The 20,693-nt window shown below is 38.3% G+C and overlaps 2 protein-coding genes across 3 annotated transcripts in view; both read left to right on the forward strand.

The window, feature by feature from the left end:
• Positions 1–14,776, forward strand: part of LOC144973518 (tRNA wybutosine-synthesizing protein 3 homolog) — a 30,628-nt gene extending 15,852 nt beyond the window's left edge. For both annotated transcript variants that reach the window (XM_078916028.1, XM_078916029.1), the window contains exon 8: positions 6,151–14,776. In XM_078916028.1, coding sequence (XP_078772154.1) covers positions 6,151–6,406 — 256 coding nt within the window. In that variant the 3' untranslated portion in view covers positions 6,407–14,776. The remainder of the gene's footprint in view (positions 1–6,150) is intronic.
• On the forward strand, positions 244–4,797 carry LOC144973815 (uncharacterized). Its single transcript, XM_078916707.1, has 12 exons — positions 244–411; positions 541–675; positions 892–1,143; positions 1,278–1,516; positions 1,754–1,887; positions 1,987–2,131; positions 2,278–2,402; positions 2,762–3,048; positions 3,145–3,368; positions 3,553–3,752; positions 3,846–4,036; positions 4,339–4,797. The coding sequence occupies exons 1-12, from the start codon at positions 382–384 to the stop codon at positions 4,495–4,497; spliced, it is 2,121 nt and encodes a 706-aa protein (XP_078772833.1). The 5' UTR covers positions 244–381; the 3' UTR covers positions 4,498–4,797.
• Positions 14,777–20,693: the final 5,917 nt, after the last annotated feature.

The following is a 20,693-nucleotide window of genomic DNA, read 5'->3' on the forward strand; positions in this document are numbered from 1 at the left end:
GAAACTATTTAAAGACGTTTCTTTCACTATAGTATTATTATTTGTGGTCGTAATAATCGTTTATGATAACTGTTCTTCCCATCGGTGGTTGGTGAGTCCCAACTATCTTTGAGTTGCATAAATTTTCTCGTTTTGTTCAAATTTGACGGACTTGATTTTGCACTACACTATCTTTTTTTTTTTTTCAATATATTATTTTCAGTAAAAGGCGAGCTGAGTACTACCAAGAGCAGAAGCTCTTGGCCGCACACAGGGCAACCCGCAACAGCGTCCTGCCAGTACCTGCGGCAGTGCCGTCTACACCAAATGGAAAGTGGCCCAAGGACATGACGCCAGAAGAGTTGCGGGCTCACAAAGCCGCGCTGCGGAAGAAAAGCAGGGATGGGCGCTCTAGCCAAAAGAAGACGGCAGGTAAATATGCTTTTATTTTTATTGGAGTGGGGGGGGGGATATTCTTTTACAAAAACCAAAGAACACAGCTTGCTCAATCACATAGAACACAGCTTGCTATAACAAACATTCTTGATGCTTTTCCCCCAGACAAAAAAAAAGCGACGTCAGGTTTACCATAAACAAAAAGAGGAAAAGCAGCAAGCCATTCAAGAGACATTGGCGTCTGGCAGCCAAGAACGGCTGAAAAAGCTACCAAGAGCGGCTCACTTACTGAACCATGAGGTATACATGTAATTTTTATATATCAAATCTTTTTTAAAATTTTCAGAATTTACAAGGTGCGCTGAGGACAGAGCTGCACGGAAGAGAATGGTTGGCAACGCAACTGACGGTGCACGTCACATTAATTGATTTTGAATTTTCCATGCATGTAATTCAACTTTTTTTAAAGCAATTTTAAGCAATTTAGCATTAACAAATTCATTTTCATTTTCACAGTACAAACAGAAAGTAAAACTTCTGCAACTCACCAACGAGGAGTATGCTCAGAACACTATGAACCTTTGCCACCCCAAGACTCCTGAGAAGCGGGATGTAATTGCCCGTCTTCAGCACAAGCATCCATGCAAGGAGCTGTTCCGGGACAATGTTGACCTGGAAGACGAACTTGGCATCAGCGTCCAGGACATAGATGGTGGTGCGGAACTCCAGGAACCGGACAGCTCCAATCCAGTGCATGGGGCAATAATTGTAAGTATGCATGTATGTTTTTTTTTTTGTTTGTTTTTTTTTAACCCTTCAAATGGAAATTGAGTTGAAAAATATGCCCAGTGGTGACATTTTATTCACAGTTTATTTTTTTATCCCTTCTTATACTTATACAGGATTTCTACCTGACGGAGGAAGTGACGAGGCTGCTGCCCCATGCGCGGTATTCGACCAAGTTTGGGGCAGCACGGGTGATGCTGATGACAATAAAAGAAGCCCATATGAAGTTTAAAGAAGCTCACCCGGACATCAAGGCTGGACTGACCCTATTCCAGAACCACAGACCTAAAAATGTCAGGCTTCTAGGGTCAGTTCCAGTCGAGAGTTGCCTGTGCATTTACTGCACCAACGTCAGGTAATGCCCTTTCCATATCTTGCTATTTACATTTTTATTTTTGAACCATACACTTTTCTTAGACTCCAGGACATGTAATACATATTTTTCTTGATTCGTTTCAGGTTGAATTTGAATGCCTGCAGTGAAGTCTTGGGATCAAATGAATCTCTTTTCGTGTCTTGCTCTGTGAATTTTATTTTTGAACTTTGCAATTATCTTGATTGATATAATATATTTTTTATTCATTTATTGCAGGTTGAAACTGAATGCCCTCAATGGAGTCTTGGGGCCAAATGAGACCCTTCCATCGGAAGGTAAACTACTCAACTTCATAAATTGTCCGGTGGACAAAGTCAATGTCAGATGGAATGGCATTGACTGTATTGATGGTGAGTTATGTCTCTTGTAAGTGTTTTATCAATATTATTAATTATACCTTCATTGTAATATTTTATACTTATGTTTTTGTTGGTTTCTTTTTTGTTCAGGTAATTGCGCCACGTGCAAGGACAAGATGCGGCCCTTGAACATTTTCTGCCAAGACATCCTTCACATGGAGCTTGTTCGGTGGAAATGTTGGGGTCGCAATGAAGCAGGCAAGATGGAGCCTATGTCCAAGACAGGAACTGTTAGGTAAGTTGCAGAGATGGGCATTAATGCCTTTTGCAACTAAATTTATTGAAGTTGAAGTTGCGGTTTATCATAGCTGATTTTGTTTCTAGTGCTTGTCGATTATTAAGTGCATGTCTCATGGTTCTCTTGTCTTGGTGATCTTTCAGAATGCTGCTTCAAGAGTTGGCCGGTGAGCTGCAGCTGGAGAAAGGGGTGACCTTTTCACAGCACCTCTTCACTGCGTACTGGCAGTACGACCAGTTCAAGTCGAACAAGAGAAACCCTGAGGATGGTAAGTGTTTTGTATCCTATTACTGCCAACTTAATATAACGTATTTCCTCCACAGAAATGATTTATTATTTAGTATACATTATCGACAGATTAATAGTAAATACAATCCATCTTTTTTTTCTTACAGGAGCTGTAAGTGTTGTATTATATCCCTGCCAACTAATATAACATTGTACTTCCTCCACAGGAATTATTTATTGTTTAGAAAACATTGTAATAAAATCCATTTTTTTTTTCTTACAGGAGCTGTAAGTGTTGCATTATATCACTTCCAACTAATATAACATTGTACTTCCTCCACAGGAATTATTTATTGATTAGTAAACATTGTAATAGAATCCTTTTTTTTTTTTACGGAGAGGTAGTTATGGTTCAAGACTTCGCAGAGAACCGCAAGGCTGTCTATGCCGAGGAAATAAAGAGTACTCACTTCGGTAAGGGACAGATCACTGTTCATCCTATGGTCTGTTTCTACCAGAGGGGTGATAATATTACTCGGCATAGCATCTTGCTCTTCTCTGACGATATTGGCCATGACTACCATGCGGTCCAGGCCTTCACCCTTGCTGCTCTACAGATCCTGAAGCAGCATCTGCGAGTCAGGAAGTTGACGATGTGGAGTGATGGTGCTGCTAGCCAGTATAAGGTAAATTATCATTTTTGACGGTTGTCTGGCTTGGTGTTTCAACTAAACACATTATATATTTGTTAATTTGTTTTTTTTATGCTTCTGTTTTTCCAGGGCAGAGGCACATTCGCAGATCTGTCTCTCTTTCCTGACTCGCTGAAAGTGCAGCGCTGCTTCTACGGATCAGAGCATGGCAAGGGTGAGGCTGATGGAGAAACTGGCGTCCTCAGTCAGATATTGAGGAGAGCTTCTGCAAAGGGGGAGTCTTTCCTTGATGCCAATGGCATGGCAACTTTTTTCCAGAAGCACCATGCCATACATACTGATTTAAAGATCAGGTAAGCAACTGGGATGAGTTCTTTCTATTGTTTTTTAAATAGTTTTTTTTTTTTCCCCCAGCAGCACCACATCAATCATAGTGATCTAAAGATCCGGTAAGTAAGCAATTGAGATGTGGGTTTGCTTTTTCTTCCTTTAAACTTAAGTCTTATGACATTCGTTTTTTATTTTTTCATTTCACAGAGAATATGCCGTGATCAACACGATCCAGAGGGACAGACCCGAAACGAATGTTGAGACCTTGCCCGGGACCAGAAAACTACACCAGTCGGTCAGGCAAGGTCAATACGTCCTGAAGTCAAGAAGGTTGGCCTGCTTTTGCACCCTATATGTATGCGGCAATACAAACGCATGTGTCAAACCAGTCTGTAGTTGGACGGTATGACACTCACCACCTACAGAACAAGTCAGGGTAAGTCTGCAGAATTTACTTTTTCTTAAAACTTAAAACCATTTCATGATTCACACTTTTTCAGCTTCTCTGTGGCCAGCCGTGTTATCTCTTTTGTTTCATTCATCACAGCCGACAAACCAAACTGACAAATTCTCTGACCTTATATTCAGTTTTAATGTTGTCATTGGTGTCATTATTTATTGTTTCATTCACAGCCAACCAAGCAAAGAAACCATGTCCCCCGAAGAGTCCCCTGAGATGCCATCAAGTTTGGTACAAAACCCTCCCAAAGAAGAGAGTAACTAGCATTATTTACTTATAGTCAATACAAAAAAAAAATCTGGTTCCCTTTCATTTAATTTGATTCCCACCATTTTTCTTTCTTGTATGATTCAGATAACATCAGTAAAATTTCTCTAATTAGTTGTACATTTATTTCAGCTACTTTTCTTCATATAAATATTTCGATGATTATATGTTATTTGACTCATTATTAATATTATTTGCTAATTTGTATATTTTCTTTGGGCAGGTTCTTTTATTATTTCATATTGCATTACACTTCTTAACATATGAGATATAAACACAACTTTCTATTTGACTTTAATGTAATACCAGAACCATATTTACTTATCTTTCCCAGATCAGACTGTCCAGTGGTGAAGGTGGGGGAGTACCTCAAAATAACATGCGAGATAAACAAGCTCACAAAGAATTTTTTTTTGGTGTTGTAAGAAGTTTTTCATACCTTTAATGCAATATTTTGTAATATTTATAACTCATTTTCATGTTTTCTGAAGTTGCAGGTGGTAAGTAAGCTGTTGTTTGACTTTGAAATTTGAATTTTTTTTTAATGATAAGAATATACTTATCATCTTGTTTCTTGTAATTTTTCCACAGGTTTCAACCCCACCAGAGACTTCTTCTGATGCTCCATTCGTGCGATTCATGCGGAGGGGCCCTGGCAAGAGTTATGTGTTTGGTGATTTTCCAGATGAAAGCTTCATCAGTCAGGGCCCTCCGGACAACTACCGCGGGACGAAAGTGCCCTCGGAGCAAGTTACAATTGATAACAGGGGGCACTATTTTTTTAAAATTATAATTGATTGTATATATTAACCTTTATTTGTATTTGCTGTATATATTAGATTTATTGATTATTTATGACATTTCAAAGAATTTTATACTTTAAAATAAAAAAAACATGTAAACTTCAAATTTTTCCGACTCGTGTCCTTTTGTATTTTTTTTTTTTCATTTTTTTTTCAAAATATGGCATGAATCCTGCTATTATTTTGAGAAAAATGCATGGGCTGCTTAGTTATGCTGTTTTAAGATGATTTCAAATGCCTGGGGGCAGGTTTGCATTGAAATTTTGGTGATCCTGAGAATTACCAGAAATTTTCAAAATAACGGAAGAGTTGTCTTTCCTTGACAATTTCTCGTCATGTAAGAGGCCTGCTGCTCTCAAAAGCTATTTTTTTCTGAATCTGCAATGATTAACCTTTCATTTGATACCAAATATGATGTGTTTGGAGTAATTTGAAAATTGGTCAAAATGGGCCCCAAAATGAAAACCCTCTGAGACCCTTTGTGTTTTCCGCCTTACACTCGATGTGCATATCCAAAAGAAAAATTATGGTAGGTAGTTTCCTCCTGGTGTCGGCTTAAAAGATTCTGAGGAGACTAGTATGCTTTGATGTTCTAACCCTTTGTATATGTTGTTAATTAAATTCAAGTTGCCACTTAGAAATAGGCGTTGAATTGCAACTGCTATTGATGAAATGTACATAGGGATGAATACATTTGTTCTGTTTGAGAAGGGACAGGACAAAGAAAAAGAATTGTTTTGCAGCCAGTCGAGTTTTGATATATTTATTAAAGATTAATTTGCTTTTTTTTTTAAAGAGCTTTTATATAGCGCAATATCCACTAAGATGTGCTCAAAGCGCTTCACAAGGGATCCCTGGCCAACAGGAACATTTAACATTTAGGACGGGACATGGCGCCTGTTAAGCGATGTTACAATGATTTTCGGACAGAGACAACGCTGTTAACGGCCAGGTACTCTTTTTACACCTGAGTACGGTGAGAGAATGTGAGTAAAGAACCTTCTCCAAGGACTCAACTATGCGCCGAGCGAGGCTCGAACCCAGGACCTTCCGATCCGAAAGCGAGTGACATACCACTAGACCACATAGTTGCTTTCTTATTACTATTACTGTCTTACACATACCCTTCAGAGATACAACTTAAATAAGGCACAGGAACTCAGTTTTCTCCTGTTCCTATAGCACATCAAGCAAACAGTGAAAATTGCTTGCTATCTTTTTCGAAGCTGATTTTATGATGAAATTTTTCTCTCTTTTTTTTTCTGTAATCCTCAGATTTTTTGAAAACTTAAAACTTTTGATTACAGAAGGAAGTAATTCACCAGGAAGAGAATGTAGTGATATGAAGAGTAAAAGGTCAAAGAAAAAGAAGAAAGAACTGATGTCAAATGATAGAAAAACCCATCAAGACAGGGAGGACATGACATCATCATCCCGGTGCAATTTTCTTGATAATGATTCTAACACCAACCGTATTGATGATAATGATAAAAATGATGAATTTTCCTTATTCATGTTTGAAGGTACATGATACTTTGATATATAAACAGTTCAATTTTTTATTTAAATCTACGTCGTTAGCTGCTGATGAAGCAGTTACACCCGTAATTTCTTAATGGGAGGTCATGGATTTGAATCCTGCATAACACATTGAATTTTACAATACAAGGTTGCCGAATTTCCGTATATTTACGGAATTCAACATGGTATAAAACCTAAATATAGTCCAACCGCCTGCTAAATTGAAAAAGTAATAAGTATATAATGTCTTTTTACTGGAGTTCAGCTCTCAGAAAGGGGTTGGTCGATTAATGTGTTTGAAGTTCGATAAATGAATTGACGGGGGTCCCGATAGCTCAGTTGGTAGAGCACTCACTTCACACGCAAAGGGACACATCAAACAAATTAAGATAGGTACATGAACATAATACATTTAACAGAGAGATGATTTATAAGGGAAAAAATAACCACGTCTTGTAAAGAAATGCATGGCTATATCCCGATGACACACTGTAGTCCCCAGCCCATGATTATCTACCTCCCTTAAAGTTACAGTATAAAAGTACCCAGTCCAACTAGACAGTATATGACCCTAATGGTCTGTCCCACAATGCACTAGACTGGAGATGCTCACTGTCATCTTGTTTGAATTTCTTCTTAAAAAGAATAAATAAGGTACAAAAAAAGTTTCTAATAGCGCCTCGATATATTATGAACTCTACAGTTATCTGAAACAGCAAAGTTTGTTAGTTTGCTAGACGTACTCTCCATTCTTCTGCCCATGTTGCCCCTACATTACAACTAAACTATATACGTATAATGCGGTTTAAAAACAAGAAGATAAGTAAAAGTAAAAAGTTATAACTTTTGAAGCCTGTAAACAAATTCAGTTATCTACATGAAAAGAGAAACACAAAGGCAATGATCATTTACACATAAATGTCACGAGTATGAGCTCTATCATCACTAAACGTAATCTCTCATTTCAAGCTTAGACACAATGTGTACCTCATCAATACAATGAAGTCTATTATCATTTTAACATGAACTATGCCAATACAAAGGAAGTGCACATATACAGACCATTTAGAATTGTAAAAACTAAACACATAGCATGAAAAGCTGTAATTAATATTGATTTTCTAATACGATGTATGGTCAAAAAGTAAATTAAATATTGAATTGTTCTCATCGAAGCAGACAATTTTTTTTTTCTTCCTAGGTCATAAATTATGCAGTTTAATCAATGGCACAACATGATTTGGGGGTCCCAATAGCTCAGTTGGTAGAGCACTCGTTTCATACACAAAGGGACCAAGATAGATCACGGATGCAGTCGAGATTTTCTCTGACCCACCCCCCCTGTCCACCCAGCAGTGAATGGGTAGCTGAGTCTGTTACATTTGGCGGAAAGTGCTTTGCGATAGACTAGCGTCCTATCCAAAGGATAGCAAGCACTTGCTATTGTCCGTTTCACGCTATAGAAACCGGGATAAACTCTGGCTCCATGGGCCTAATGGCTCTGGAGGACGACAACATGATTTGCAACCCAGTGCTCACAGGTCATGTCATCACGATTTGATGTCCATAAAACATAAAGTGGCTGTTGACTATAATCATTACCTGACGGGACAAAGGCACGTCTTAAAATCTCAGAATATTCAGAGATACCCAAATCAGGATATAGAGAAGCAATGGCACAGTTTATTAACTGGGCAGCAGCATGCAAATGCCACGGGCCTAAGAAAGTCCCTAGAAGCCGAGTAACAAATGCCTCAAACTTAGAAATTATTATAGCATGGCCAGGATTCGTGTCATTCAAAGACCCAATTGAGTCAGATAATGCAATTATCTTAGACAAAACTGTATCCTTATAAATGAAACTGCCCTCCAATAGGAACTCATTGTCAAGATACAAATCTTTGTTCCTCACAACTCCCTGATTATCCAACCCTGCATTTCTAAATGGCGACTTTCATTACCACAAACTAAAATGCTGAGTGGCCTCGGAATACAATTCCCATCCACTAAGGTGACATGAGGCAAATGACCATCAGGACACCTAGATCTAGTTAAGTTGTAAGCTTTGAGATCCGCATTCACTTTGAAAATGTTAGGGTTAATTACCAATGGATCAAAATCAACCGCAGAACAGACGGATTAGACAAACTGAGGTAGAAGTAGAACTTTTTAAAACCTGAACTATGAACAGTCATTTTACTAGGGCCATTAAGAGCAAACAATCTCCTCCGCACATGAGTGCTTTCTATATCAGGCTTCACTTTCTCACTACAAACACCAACCTCCTGTAGTTCCACCACCACCTGTCCACCAATATCAATCTCCTGCTGTTCCATCACCACTACCAGCTGTCCACCAGTATCAATCTCCTGTTTTTCCACCAGCATCAACTAGTTGCATTAAACAAGATATAAACAACAATAACAAGAAGATAATACATCAAGCTGACCATTCTTTAAGAATTTAAACTGGGTTTCCATGCATGGGTAATTAATCGTTACTTCCGATTGAAATTTCACTCCCACACAGCTTGTTTGAAGACTGGCCAAGTCCTGTAAATTTCTCATTAAAGGCAATTATCCTTCGTGTAAAGCGCAGGATTTCAACCCAGGTTGCTCACACCGTCACAGTACACCACCATCGGGTCGGCCAGTCCTAACACTGTTTTTCAAAAGCCAATCAAAAAGCGAGACAGCTATTTAAGTTGCAATTTAACATCTTAGGCATGACACGGCCATCTGAGGATGGAAGCACAGACATAAACCTCCTGGTCATGACGCCTGCGCTATAACCAACAGCCACCGTGACTGGTAGAAGGCTGTAGGCTTAGTGCGACTTGTGACGTAAATAAAAAGTTCATGTCTTGGCCCCAAGGCATAGCGGCGTAACTGCACGAGTTACGTCGCTCTGCCATTGGAAATCATATTACATCGTCCTGCCTTTGGTGTTTTGCCAAGATTGCTCAGTTATGTCGGTTTGACAGAGGGAAAAGCACTGTTTGCAATGTAGGTACGTCGCTATGGTTTTCTGACAAGATAGTAGCCATTTAGGCTGCCACACGGATCAAATAAACATTAATATTTTGATTTTGTCAGTTACGTCGGTCTGCCTTTGGACGGCAGAATATCACAATCCTCCACAATATCACAAACATCAATCCTCTCTAATTCCTCATTAACCACCATGTCAACAGTATCATTTATTTCTCTTCTACGTCTTTGAAAGCGCGAGACAGGTGCAGAAATGCCAGCAGTACAATAAGCATAGTCATTGATTACCAAACTCACAAAAACAAGAGAACAGTCTGGAGATTAAATTCCCATCAACAAACTTTAAGGAATGAAACTTTTCACCCCCTTTACAGGTGCATCATCATTAGTTTTTAAACTTCTACCCAATGAACCTTCAGTGACCAGGTGAAATGACTGAATATTGTGGATGCAGGTAACATTGGACATTCGAAATTACCACTTAAAAAGGACACTATGTATCTGCATTTTTCAGCACACAACGACTGGAAGCAACATATTGCTTCAGAAATGATTTGACCACTATACCACTCGAGTCACACTCACATTTCCTATGACGTTCACCAAAGAAACACCTTTCAATGTTATATTGCTCAGACAGCTTCACCCAACTGGTGAAGCGGCAATCTTGGCTTGTATTGTGCAGAACAATTATCTGAAAAGACAACAAATGAGGAACATTTAAGTGACTTAAAAACATCCGACAAGACATATTTACAAAAGGAGCATAATGTCTCAAGTCATCACTGACATAGATTCTGTAAGTTGTAATATATTTGCCACAGGCGCATTTTGTGTATATTACAAACGGGTGAATTGTTACCTGGTTTAAGCTATAAAATGCTGACTGTGCTTGATTTTGAAAAGAACAAGTTTTCTTCATAGGGCAAGCTGTATTTAAGATTATTAAATTGTTGTCTCTGCCACCTATCAGTATGCTTATGCAAGCTATATGTCTCCATTTCAGAGCACAACAAATTAATCAACTCGTCAACAATGCACAATTTCTTAACAAGCTGTGTCTTTTTCCTTTTACAGTGGGAGTCAGACACTCATTCATATGTGACTGAGGCTGTGACACTCTGCTCTCAAATTATCCTTCAATAAATGTGTACCACATGAAGACAGTTCCTTGCCACATATTCATATGAAAGCCACTCACCCTGATACTGGCAAAGTAACAGACTTCAGCAGCAGATGTATGCTGGAAACCCTCAGAACACATTTAACAATTTAACTGACATTTTCACAGGCCTCACACAAACATTGAACAAACTTAAGGCTTTTTATTGGCAGGACGTCAATGATAAACATACCTCGAGGAAAGCCTATATTGAGAAAATGCTCCCCGAAATTTTTGGAACAAAACATGATTTGGTAAAGCCAATGCTTTCCTTTTGCATTTCATGCTCCCTTCATTCAACTTTAACTTTAACTCAACATGAATGCCTCTCGTCATGTGTGCAAAAATGGCAGTAAATCCTTTGCTTCCATATTTCACTTCTTTGCAACAAAGGCTGCAGTGAGCATCGGTCCCTTTTGATGAAATCTTTCGAAAAGAAAATCAGCAACACGCTGGTCAACTACTGGCTTATCACAGCATTCTGAGTGCTAGGTTTTCTTCACACCAATATCGTCAAACTTTCTCCTCTCTTATTCTAATTTGTGGAGCATAGCATTAAATCATATCGCTACTGAAATTTTTACGCTTTCTTTGCTGTGCTCTGGGAATTTTGAAAAAGCATCATTGACATTTTTTTTGTAATTATTTATCAAAATGTTTTTAAAAAACTCACATAACATTTATGAAGTATCTTCTCTCTACTGTTTTTACATTTACTGCAAATGGAAAGACATTTGTCTATATTGGCCGCAACGACTTTCTAAATTGTTAGTTTGAAATGTGCCAGTCAGAACAAATTTGAAATGCATGAGCAAATATAGAACGAAAATGACTAAACAGTCCAGAGTGTAAATTTGAACAAAATATGTGTCACTGAGGAAACCTTCATTCGATGACACACTATGAACGTGTCACTTTTTCAGCCATGATGACATGTCTGATGACCATGACAATCTTTTACCATCACAAAGAAAAAACTTGGAATGGGGGATGGTTTTCTTTTCTTCTATCCATAATACTGGGGGTGGATATTGTTAATATTCCACCATTTACAAATTGTCGTGATGAAATGAGCTGTACCGTCCTATGAGGTAAGGCTTTCTTCAGAAGGGCTGAGTGATTGAGATTGTAATAAAACAGCATTTGTATCATTTAAAAATTTAAGAGAAAAAATAACTTTCTGTTTCTCTAATGAGTGAGGATAGAGGGCGTTCCAATATATTGCAGGCCCCTCCTTTAAAATATTATTTTTCTCCATTCTGTACAAATTATGTAAATCATTAAAAGAGGAACAAATAATGACAGTGTTGTCAGCCCATTTTGGGAGACGAAATGTTTGTAATTTGTTCTTTAAATTTATCCAGTTATTTTTAACATACTTGAGAAGGTGAACTGAAATAAAAGAAATATTTTGAGATGAGGACGAATGAGGTTGGGCATATAGAAATTTGAATCAGTGTCTTTTGTTAATAAAAAAAATTTTACGGTTAATTCTGTTATCAGAAATAAAACTACTGGTATTAAAACCTGCATTGATTACACTTTTCATAAAATTAAAAGTTATTTCGTGAAGAAATTCAGCAGTCATTTTATGAACAGGAAACCAACCAACAATTAGATTTTTATCTGAGAAAAGAGAAGAAATCATAAAGCATTGAACACTATTCGCTAATCTGTCACATCTATTGGCCTGCCCAACAATATCACTTCCCCTAAACGACAATTTTGATTTTATGTGAACCTCGTCTGACAACAAATTTACAAAAATGTCTTGACTCTATTTTTCAAGAAATGATGAGCCAAATAATCCATCCTTTACAGAAACATTTCCACATAGCTGGCTTTGAAACCTTACACAAGGCAAAATGAGAATAGTATTTCTAATGTTTTGTAATAAGAAGCTGATAATATTGAAAATATATAAAAGGCATGTATTATAATAATATAATCATTTGAATATCGTCGTCTTGAGGGCGGAAGATGTACAAGCTTCAATTTTTCAATCAGAAAATTACATAATCATTTTTTTCCTTGTCTTCTAGATAGAAACACGTCTGCAACTGAGCATATTGAATTCTCAAAAATGGCTTTCTTTCCAACAAGAATAAACGTGTAATAATATTTTGAAGTTGACTCGGTCTAGTTTATTTTCCTTTGGAATAATCCACGTAAAATCAAAAATTTTAATATACGTGGATTTGCACCACACTAAAACAGCCAAGTCATTGTTTATGTTAATACTTAACTTGACAAACAATCCTTGTCGCTCATTAAATTGCAACGAATATACCGTTACATGATCATCACTTCATTCTGTTTTGCAGTGAAAAAATGTCCATTTCTTTAATCAATCATCCAAACATTTTGTAAAATCAGTGAATGAACAAACTCTGTCCTCCTCTAAAAACTTTTGGAGAGAATCCTCTTCCCTTCCCTCTACCTTTCTTCTTTTAGATCCTGGACTTTCTCTTTTTCCAAGTGGTGGTGACGATAAGTAGCAAGGGAGGTTTTCAAAAATACTGGATAAACCACCCCTGATTTTAATTTCTTCCGTTTACATGGATTAATTGTATCTGGTTGATCATTAACTCCTGGAAGTATAGTTTATCTCTTTCGTTAAAGTGTCTCTCAGTGATAGTGGTAGTGTTTTTGTTTTGTTTTTATGTGTGGATGATTTCTCTGAATTTTCCTCAACCACAATTCCTTAAGTTTAGGGTCTTTCAGAAATTCAAAGCATGATATGTTTGTGTTTTGCTCAGAGTCTCCTTATTTTACGTTTATCTTCTTCTTCTTCTAGTCAGCTGATCCTGCGTAGGACGTTGCTTCCCGAACTTTCTTGCGAAACATTACGGTTTTCCACCAGTCTGCTTGAGTTGTCATTCCCAGCCATTCACATATATCTTGTTCCCAGCTTCTTGTTGGTCTACCTCTTCCTCTCTTGCCGTCTACCCTTGTCTGCAGAATGTGCGTTTCTAATGATTCGTGGCAAGTCGTATGGCCAAAATAGCTCAGTTTCAATTTCTTTACAGTTTGAAGAAGAATTGGTGATTTTATTCCGATCCTTCTCAGGACTTCTTTGTTTGTTTTTCAGTCCATGATATTCTGAGTTTTTCTGTAGCATGCCATTTCAAAAGCTGTGATCTTTGTGCTCTCTGCTTTGCTGATAGTCCACGCTTCGCATCCATATGTTTTACGTTTATAGTCAGTAATAATAAGAAATGAAGTGAGAAGAACATACATATTTTCAGCTCAGTCCCTGAGACACACAGTCAACCAAGCAAAGCAGTCTGGGTGGGGATCCTGACCTCCCATAGTGGGCAGGGAGGTACATACTGTGTCTTCTATCCCCTTATATCTGTTTTCCAACATGCTTTCTGTCTTTGTCTTGGAATGAGATTACTTGGTTTTGTCTTGGCCCTGGCCGGAGTCCTAGCTGGGAGGGAAACAGTCAAATGCATAGATATTTTTTTGGGAGATGATATTTTTTTCCTTGTAAATCATCTCTTTGTCATGTATTATCTTATTTATTTTTAATGTTTAATGTAAGCATTTGAGTGTATTCCTCCTTGTTGGATTTTGTGCTTGTGTCCGGATGAGACTTATAGGTGATCTCAAACTAAGTACATTGAAGGTATGCACTTGGAATCTACATCTGATCCCTATTTGTTCCTAGTTCCCCCTTTGTCTTACCTTCTCTTGGTTTCTTTAATTGTAATTCTAGAACTTTTTACTATCCCATTTTCTTCCTTTTTACTGGCGCTGATATGACCTTAATGTGTTGCAAGCGCCGTAAAACCCTTAAAAACAAAACAAACAAGCAAAGCAGTGTAAACTAATCCATTCAATGCGCTGAGCTGTTTTCGTGCATCATTTTATGACATTTTTACACGTCATGCCTGTACCATTATTGGTGTCCATTGTAATGGACATGTCTATTTTTAGTAAGCCCCCCCCCCCCCCCAATCCCGTTTTCAATTCATAAATAGCGTCTCTTCAAATGTGCAACAACGGGTTGTAACTGTATTGGCAACAATCTATTTATTTCCAATATTGAAATTGAAGTCAAAAGTTAGCTTGTGACCTTATTCATATGTTTAATTATATGAATTCCATGTGGCTTGCTTAAGAAGGAGGTTTGATATTTTGAAATACTTTTTGAATTTCAAATTACTTTGTTTTACATATTTATTTCACATATTTCATGAATAAATCGTCTATAAATATATCATACATTGAGTAAATGAGTTTTATTTATTGTTCATACTTTAATATAATATATATATTTTTAATGATTATACTTATTATTGATGTTGACCTTTCTTGGAGAAATTTAAATGGATGCTAAGAATAACAAGGGGCTTGATTAATTTGTAGATCAGACAAACATTTCTGAAGCTGGCTGAGAAAACTCGGGAAGATGCAGCAAGCTTCGATTCGAGATATAAGCCAAAAAAAAAATCGGAAGATAAAGTGTTTCCCATAGCAACAAATTTTATTCAGAAAAAAATTTCATAACTTGGGTTCGAATACTAATAGACATGGAAAGAAAATTTTAAGTGGTAAATGATCAAAAAGATGTGGTCTACACCACTGCATACAAAACAATGTAGCGTATCTTTCCGGGTTTTCTCATCCAGCCACACATTTAAGTAGTTCTTGACTTCTGTGCGATAAGCTCCTAATCCCGGTGAGCAAAGAACAGGGGGTGTTTGTTACCGTCCTTGTGTACAGTGTTTGTGTGCGCGAAGTCATTAATCAGTCATCACTTTTTGTTTTTAGTTATACTCGTGACCACTGGGTGGGGATCCTGACCTCCCATAGCGGGCAGGAGGTACATACTGTGTCTTCTATCCCCTTATATCTGTTTTCCAACATGCTTTCTGTCTTTTTCTTGAAATGAGATTACTTGGTTTTCGTCCTGGCCCTGTTCGGAGTCCTGGCTGGGAGGGAAACGGTCAAATGCATAGTTATTGTTTTGGGAGATGATATTTTTTTCATTGTAAATCATCTCTCTGTTATGTATTATTTATTTTTAATGTATAATGTAGCTAGTAAGCATTTGAGTTTGAGTGTATTCCTCTTTGTTGGATTTTGTGATTGTGTCCGGATGAGACTTATAGGTGATCTCAGACTAAGTACATTTGTTGGTGGTATGCTCTTGGAATCTACATCTGATCCCTACTTGTTTTCAGTTCCCCTTTGTCTTACTTTCTCTTGGGTGCTAGTGCTTTTTAATTGTAATTCTAGAACTTTTTACTATTATTAATGTGATCAGTGTTTATATAAATAATGATGCATTAGATAATAATTTCGATCCCATTGTAAATAAGAATCACGTCAACTTTGATGTTCCTCTGCTGGCATTGAGAATGGCCGGGGTTTTTTGTTTTGTTTTGTTTTGTTTTTGTTTTTCTTGTTAAAGTTAAGAAGTTATGAATCACGCTGACAACTTACAAGCACCGTGAATTCTCTAGGCCGAGATGTTAAACTTTTAAAAATAATAATTGAGATTTTTTATAGCGCAATATCCACTAAATGTGCTCAAAGCGCTTTACAAGGGGGTCCCTGGTCAACAGCAAAATTTATTATGTAGGACGGGAATCACGACTAATAGGTGATATTACAATTTTTTGGACAAAGACAACGCTGTTAACGGCCAGGTACTCATTTTACACCTGATTACGGTGAGAGAATGTGAGTAAAGAACCTTTTTCAAGGACTCAACAATGCGCCGAGTGAGACTTGAACCCAGGATCTTCCGATCCGAAAGCGATGTCATACCACTAGACCACATAGCCGCACAAACTTACAATTTAGGGATTACGTCCCCACCAACCACGGGATTACTTGTTAATGAATGGAAATCAAAATAGATCATTCAACAATAACTGCCATGATCGTTGTATAGAGAAAAAAAAAATGCTTTCTTTTATTCTGAGACGAAAAAAAATATAATTTTCGCAAACCGTAAAGATAGGAGACTAGATTTTAACTTCAAACTGGCACAGCCGACTGGTCAGTCATTGTGCTGTATATAATATAATAATTCGTTTAACACTATGGTCTATTATGCCCTTGGCTAAGAAACTCACAACGTTGCCATCTGGAAGTGCAACGGACTAAAACTATGTGTAACCATGAACGTCTACAATCTGGATAATACAGGTTAGTGATAATCACTCTTGAACATGGATGAAAAAAAAAAAAAAATAATGACAAAGACCTGAGTGACGTCAACTTCGTTCTATCTCGTTAATTTTAATTGCCCTCTCTTGTTCGTGCTGGAGAACTATATTTTTAATTATGGTTCTGATACCCCATCTCGACCCCTCACATTCAACTCTGTCTCACTCAGGCCATTCTCTATGAAGTCTCAGGCTACGCTGCTGTGGTCAGACACATCTCTGGGTGGGGTTCCTACCTCCCATAGTGGACAGGGAGGTACTTGCTGTGTCTTCTCTCCTCCTGTATCTGTTTTCCAATTGCTTTCTGTCTTTGTCTTGGAGTGAGATTGCTTAGTTTTGTCCTGACCTTGGCCAGAGTCCTTGGCTGGGAGGGAAACAGTCGAATGTATAGTTATAGTTTTGGGAGATGATATTTTTTTTTCCTTGTAAATCATCTCTCTGTTATGTACTGTTATTCTTTTCATTTTTAACATATGATTTGTAAACATTCGAGTGTGTTCTTCATAGTGGAGACATGTGCTTGTGTCCGGATGAGACTTAGGTGATCTCAAACTAAGTACTTTGATAGTGTGCTCTTGGAAACATCTGTTTCCTATTTGAACCAGTTCCCCTTTGTCTTACCTTTTCTTGGGTGCTTTAATTGTAATTCTGGATCTTTTAACTATCCCATTTTCTTCCTTTTTACTGGCGCTGATATGACCTTAATGTGTTGCAAGCGCCGTAAAACCCTTAAAAACAAAACATCAGACACATCTATTACACTCATTAATGGGAAGTAGAGGGGCATAGCAGGCTAGTGCTATCAGTGACACTCGATGGACCTTCCTTTAAGTTTCCACGCCACAACCCCGGCAAGTAGGCATGTGTTATGGAGGGCTTTGGAGAGGGAGCAATTATGTACTAGTACTACGTACTGAAATCTATAGAGTACAGAAAAGAGAGGAAAAAAATTTAAATGTAGTCTAAAATTGACAAAATTACGGCCTTTTGCGACTAAGTTAGAACTTGCTATTAGATATTTGCGGGGATAAGATTTGCAGCCACGAAAAACTGCGGTGCTTAACTTGTACAATTTCAGTGGGTTTTGGGATGAAAATCGAGAAGATGTGGCTCACATGCAAGAGACTACATTTTTTCTGGCCCAAAGTTTTATTGCAATGTTTTGTTTTGTTTTTAAACTGTGACTCGATTTATTTCCTACCTTGTAATAGTAATTATAATGTCTAGTTAGTCTTGGTAATCTCTGTCGGAAATGTCCACCTAAATACATGGTAAGCACACCTAAAAATTGTGTCTGAATAAAACAAAAATTAAATATTGAGCTTATATAGTGCTCAATATCCACTAAACGTGCTCAAAAGCGCTTTACATAGGGCTAAAAAACAACATTGCCATCCGGAAAATATAACAGAGCTACACACAAAACTATGTGTAATCTTGAACATTTGTACACTCCAACACGGTTTCCTCGAACTCCTCGGGACATGAAAAACGTTCAAGGAAACCGTACATTGCCATGACGTCTGATGGGGGGGGGGGGGGGGGGGGGGGGGGGGGGGACGTGTGGTCAGCGACGTATAGTCTTTGCTCGTACCCGAAAGATGCTTAGTTTGAATACCCACCGTGTTCTGTGGCCGTCAACAAACCACCTCTCCCAAGCTGAATTTGCTAGGCTGTGTAGCGGCCATCCGGAAATATAACGTACCAATAGACAAAACTATATATAACCTTGAACGTGAAAAGTCAGGTGCAAGCGCTCATTGGTCAGTACTGCCAAATAGTCATAGCCTTTTTTATTTCCAAATCTTAATCAAATATCATCTTTTCGACTGATCACATAGATCTAGTGACGTGAATCTACTCGTATTCAACAATTCGCATGGTGGGGTTCCTGACCTCCCATAGTGGGCAGGGAGGTATATACTGTGTCTTCTATCCCCCTATGTCTGTTTTCCAACATGCTTTCTGTCTTTGTCTTGGAATGAGATTACTTGGTTTTGTCCTGGCTCTGGCTGGGAGGGAAACAGTCAAATGTTAGTTAGTTTTGGGAGATGATATTTATTGTCCTTGTAAATCATCTCTATATTATGCACTGTATTATGTTTTGTTTATGTATTATATATGATTTGTAAACAGTTGAGTGTATTCCTCTTCGTGGGGACCTGGGCGTGTGTCTGGATGAGAATTTAGGTGATCTCAAACTAAGTACACTGATAGTGTGCTCTTGGAATCTACATCTGTGTTCCCTATTTGAACCATTTCCCCTTTGTCTGTCTTATTGGATGGGGTGGGTGGTCGATGTGGCCTAGAAGCTTCGGCTTTCTGCTCTTTACGGCATCAGCAACAGTCGTCTCGGGACACCGCTGTTGTACGAGTGGACATAGGTTACATCTTCAAGTGCACAATACGGGTCCTCGTCCCGCATCCCTGGGGAAACTGGCCTCGCGGCTGGGAGTAGCTGACGCAGCAATGCGATTGTGTGCTCGGGGTGAGACCCCCTTAAAGTCTAGGGCATGCATGGCCCACCGGCGTGTGGAATACGCTCTGGTGCCCAGACAGGCCTCACCAACACAATGGCTCCCGGTTATCAGCGCAATAGCCCCTCCACACCTAAGAAGAGCACTGTCAAATCAAAAAGAGCTAAACAAGGCCCACTCAATATTGGCAATAAATACCCCCCTGGCAAAAATAGTAAAAGACGCCCCACAAACAAATCGACTTAAGTCCAGAAGACCCTTCCACAAATCCGGAATAGAAAACCTTGACATCACCACTGCCTGGACCAATGAATGGCAATTAAACCTGCCAAAAAATGGACAATTCATTACCAACCCCACTCTGCGCCTTCCTGATTTTAAAACAGCAAAAAGAAAACACTGGGTCACCACGAACCGACTTAGAACGAACCATGGCCGCAGTAAAGAAAGCCTCTATCGATGGAGACTCATTGACTCACCAATCTGCCAATACTGCAAAGGGGCACGTCAAACCATCGATCATCTGGTCCTGCAATGCCCAGTGACAAAATTAGAAGGGGGGTATGAAACGATCTTTGAAGCCGGAGATGACCTGACATCATGGATCGACAAACATAATCTGGAGGTGTAGCCATAGGGGAGACCGGGGCAAGTTCGTCCACTTTTAGTCATTTTGTATCACTGATAAGTCAATTACTGATGGAATACAATGGGATTTGGTGACGTATCACTTTATTTCATTCTGATTTAAAACATGCCTTTGGTTTTTAAATATACACAAAATTGATGCATTTATTAACGAAATAAGATCATTACTTCAGGTGGGCGAATGTGCCCCGTCACTGGGGTAAGTTCGCCCAGGGGTTGGGGCACATTCGACCACCTGGGGCAAGTTCGCCCATGGTATAAAATTCAGAAGATACAAACATGAATCAATTTGATATTTACTATAATGTAGTGGAATTAAGTGAAGGAAATAATTACAAACACATATCAATAAAATAAAAAATACACTGATCCGATATATGTGGCATTACTATTCTTTACCAATCAATACAAATAGTCTGAATTATCTGAATCATTACAGTTATGGCATACATAATAGAAACATTTCTTTTTGTCTCCAACACATTGTTCATGTGACCATTGTTTACATTCTAAGCACTGAACCCATGTCTCCCTATTGCTGTCTGACCATGGTGATAAGCAAATCAAACAATACCATTCATCACTTTCTGAATCCGAAGAATTATCAAGCAGACGCCGCTTAACTTTTCCTTTTATAGTTGCCTTTTTCCCCTCAATAGCCTTCCCTTTCAGTGCAGTTTTTTTTCTTTATCTTTGCCAAATGCTCTTCTTCTATTCTATTCTTTTCTGGTGTATCTGTAAGGATACAGCTCTTCCGCTTTTTCCTCCCCCCTGGTGCTCTTTTTCTAGGCGGTGCTTTCGGGTGTGGCCTTATTAATTCAGGCGAAAAAGAGTT

Source organism: Berghia stephanieae, chromosome 5 (genome assembly GCF_034508935.2).
Source record: "Berghia stephanieae isolate SIO BIC M18660-M18661 chromosome 5, UCSD_Bste_1.3, whole genome shotgun sequence".
In the NCBI taxonomy this organism is placed as follows: Eukaryota; Metazoa; Mollusca; class Gastropoda; order Nudibranchia; family Aeolidiidae; genus Berghia; species Berghia stephanieae.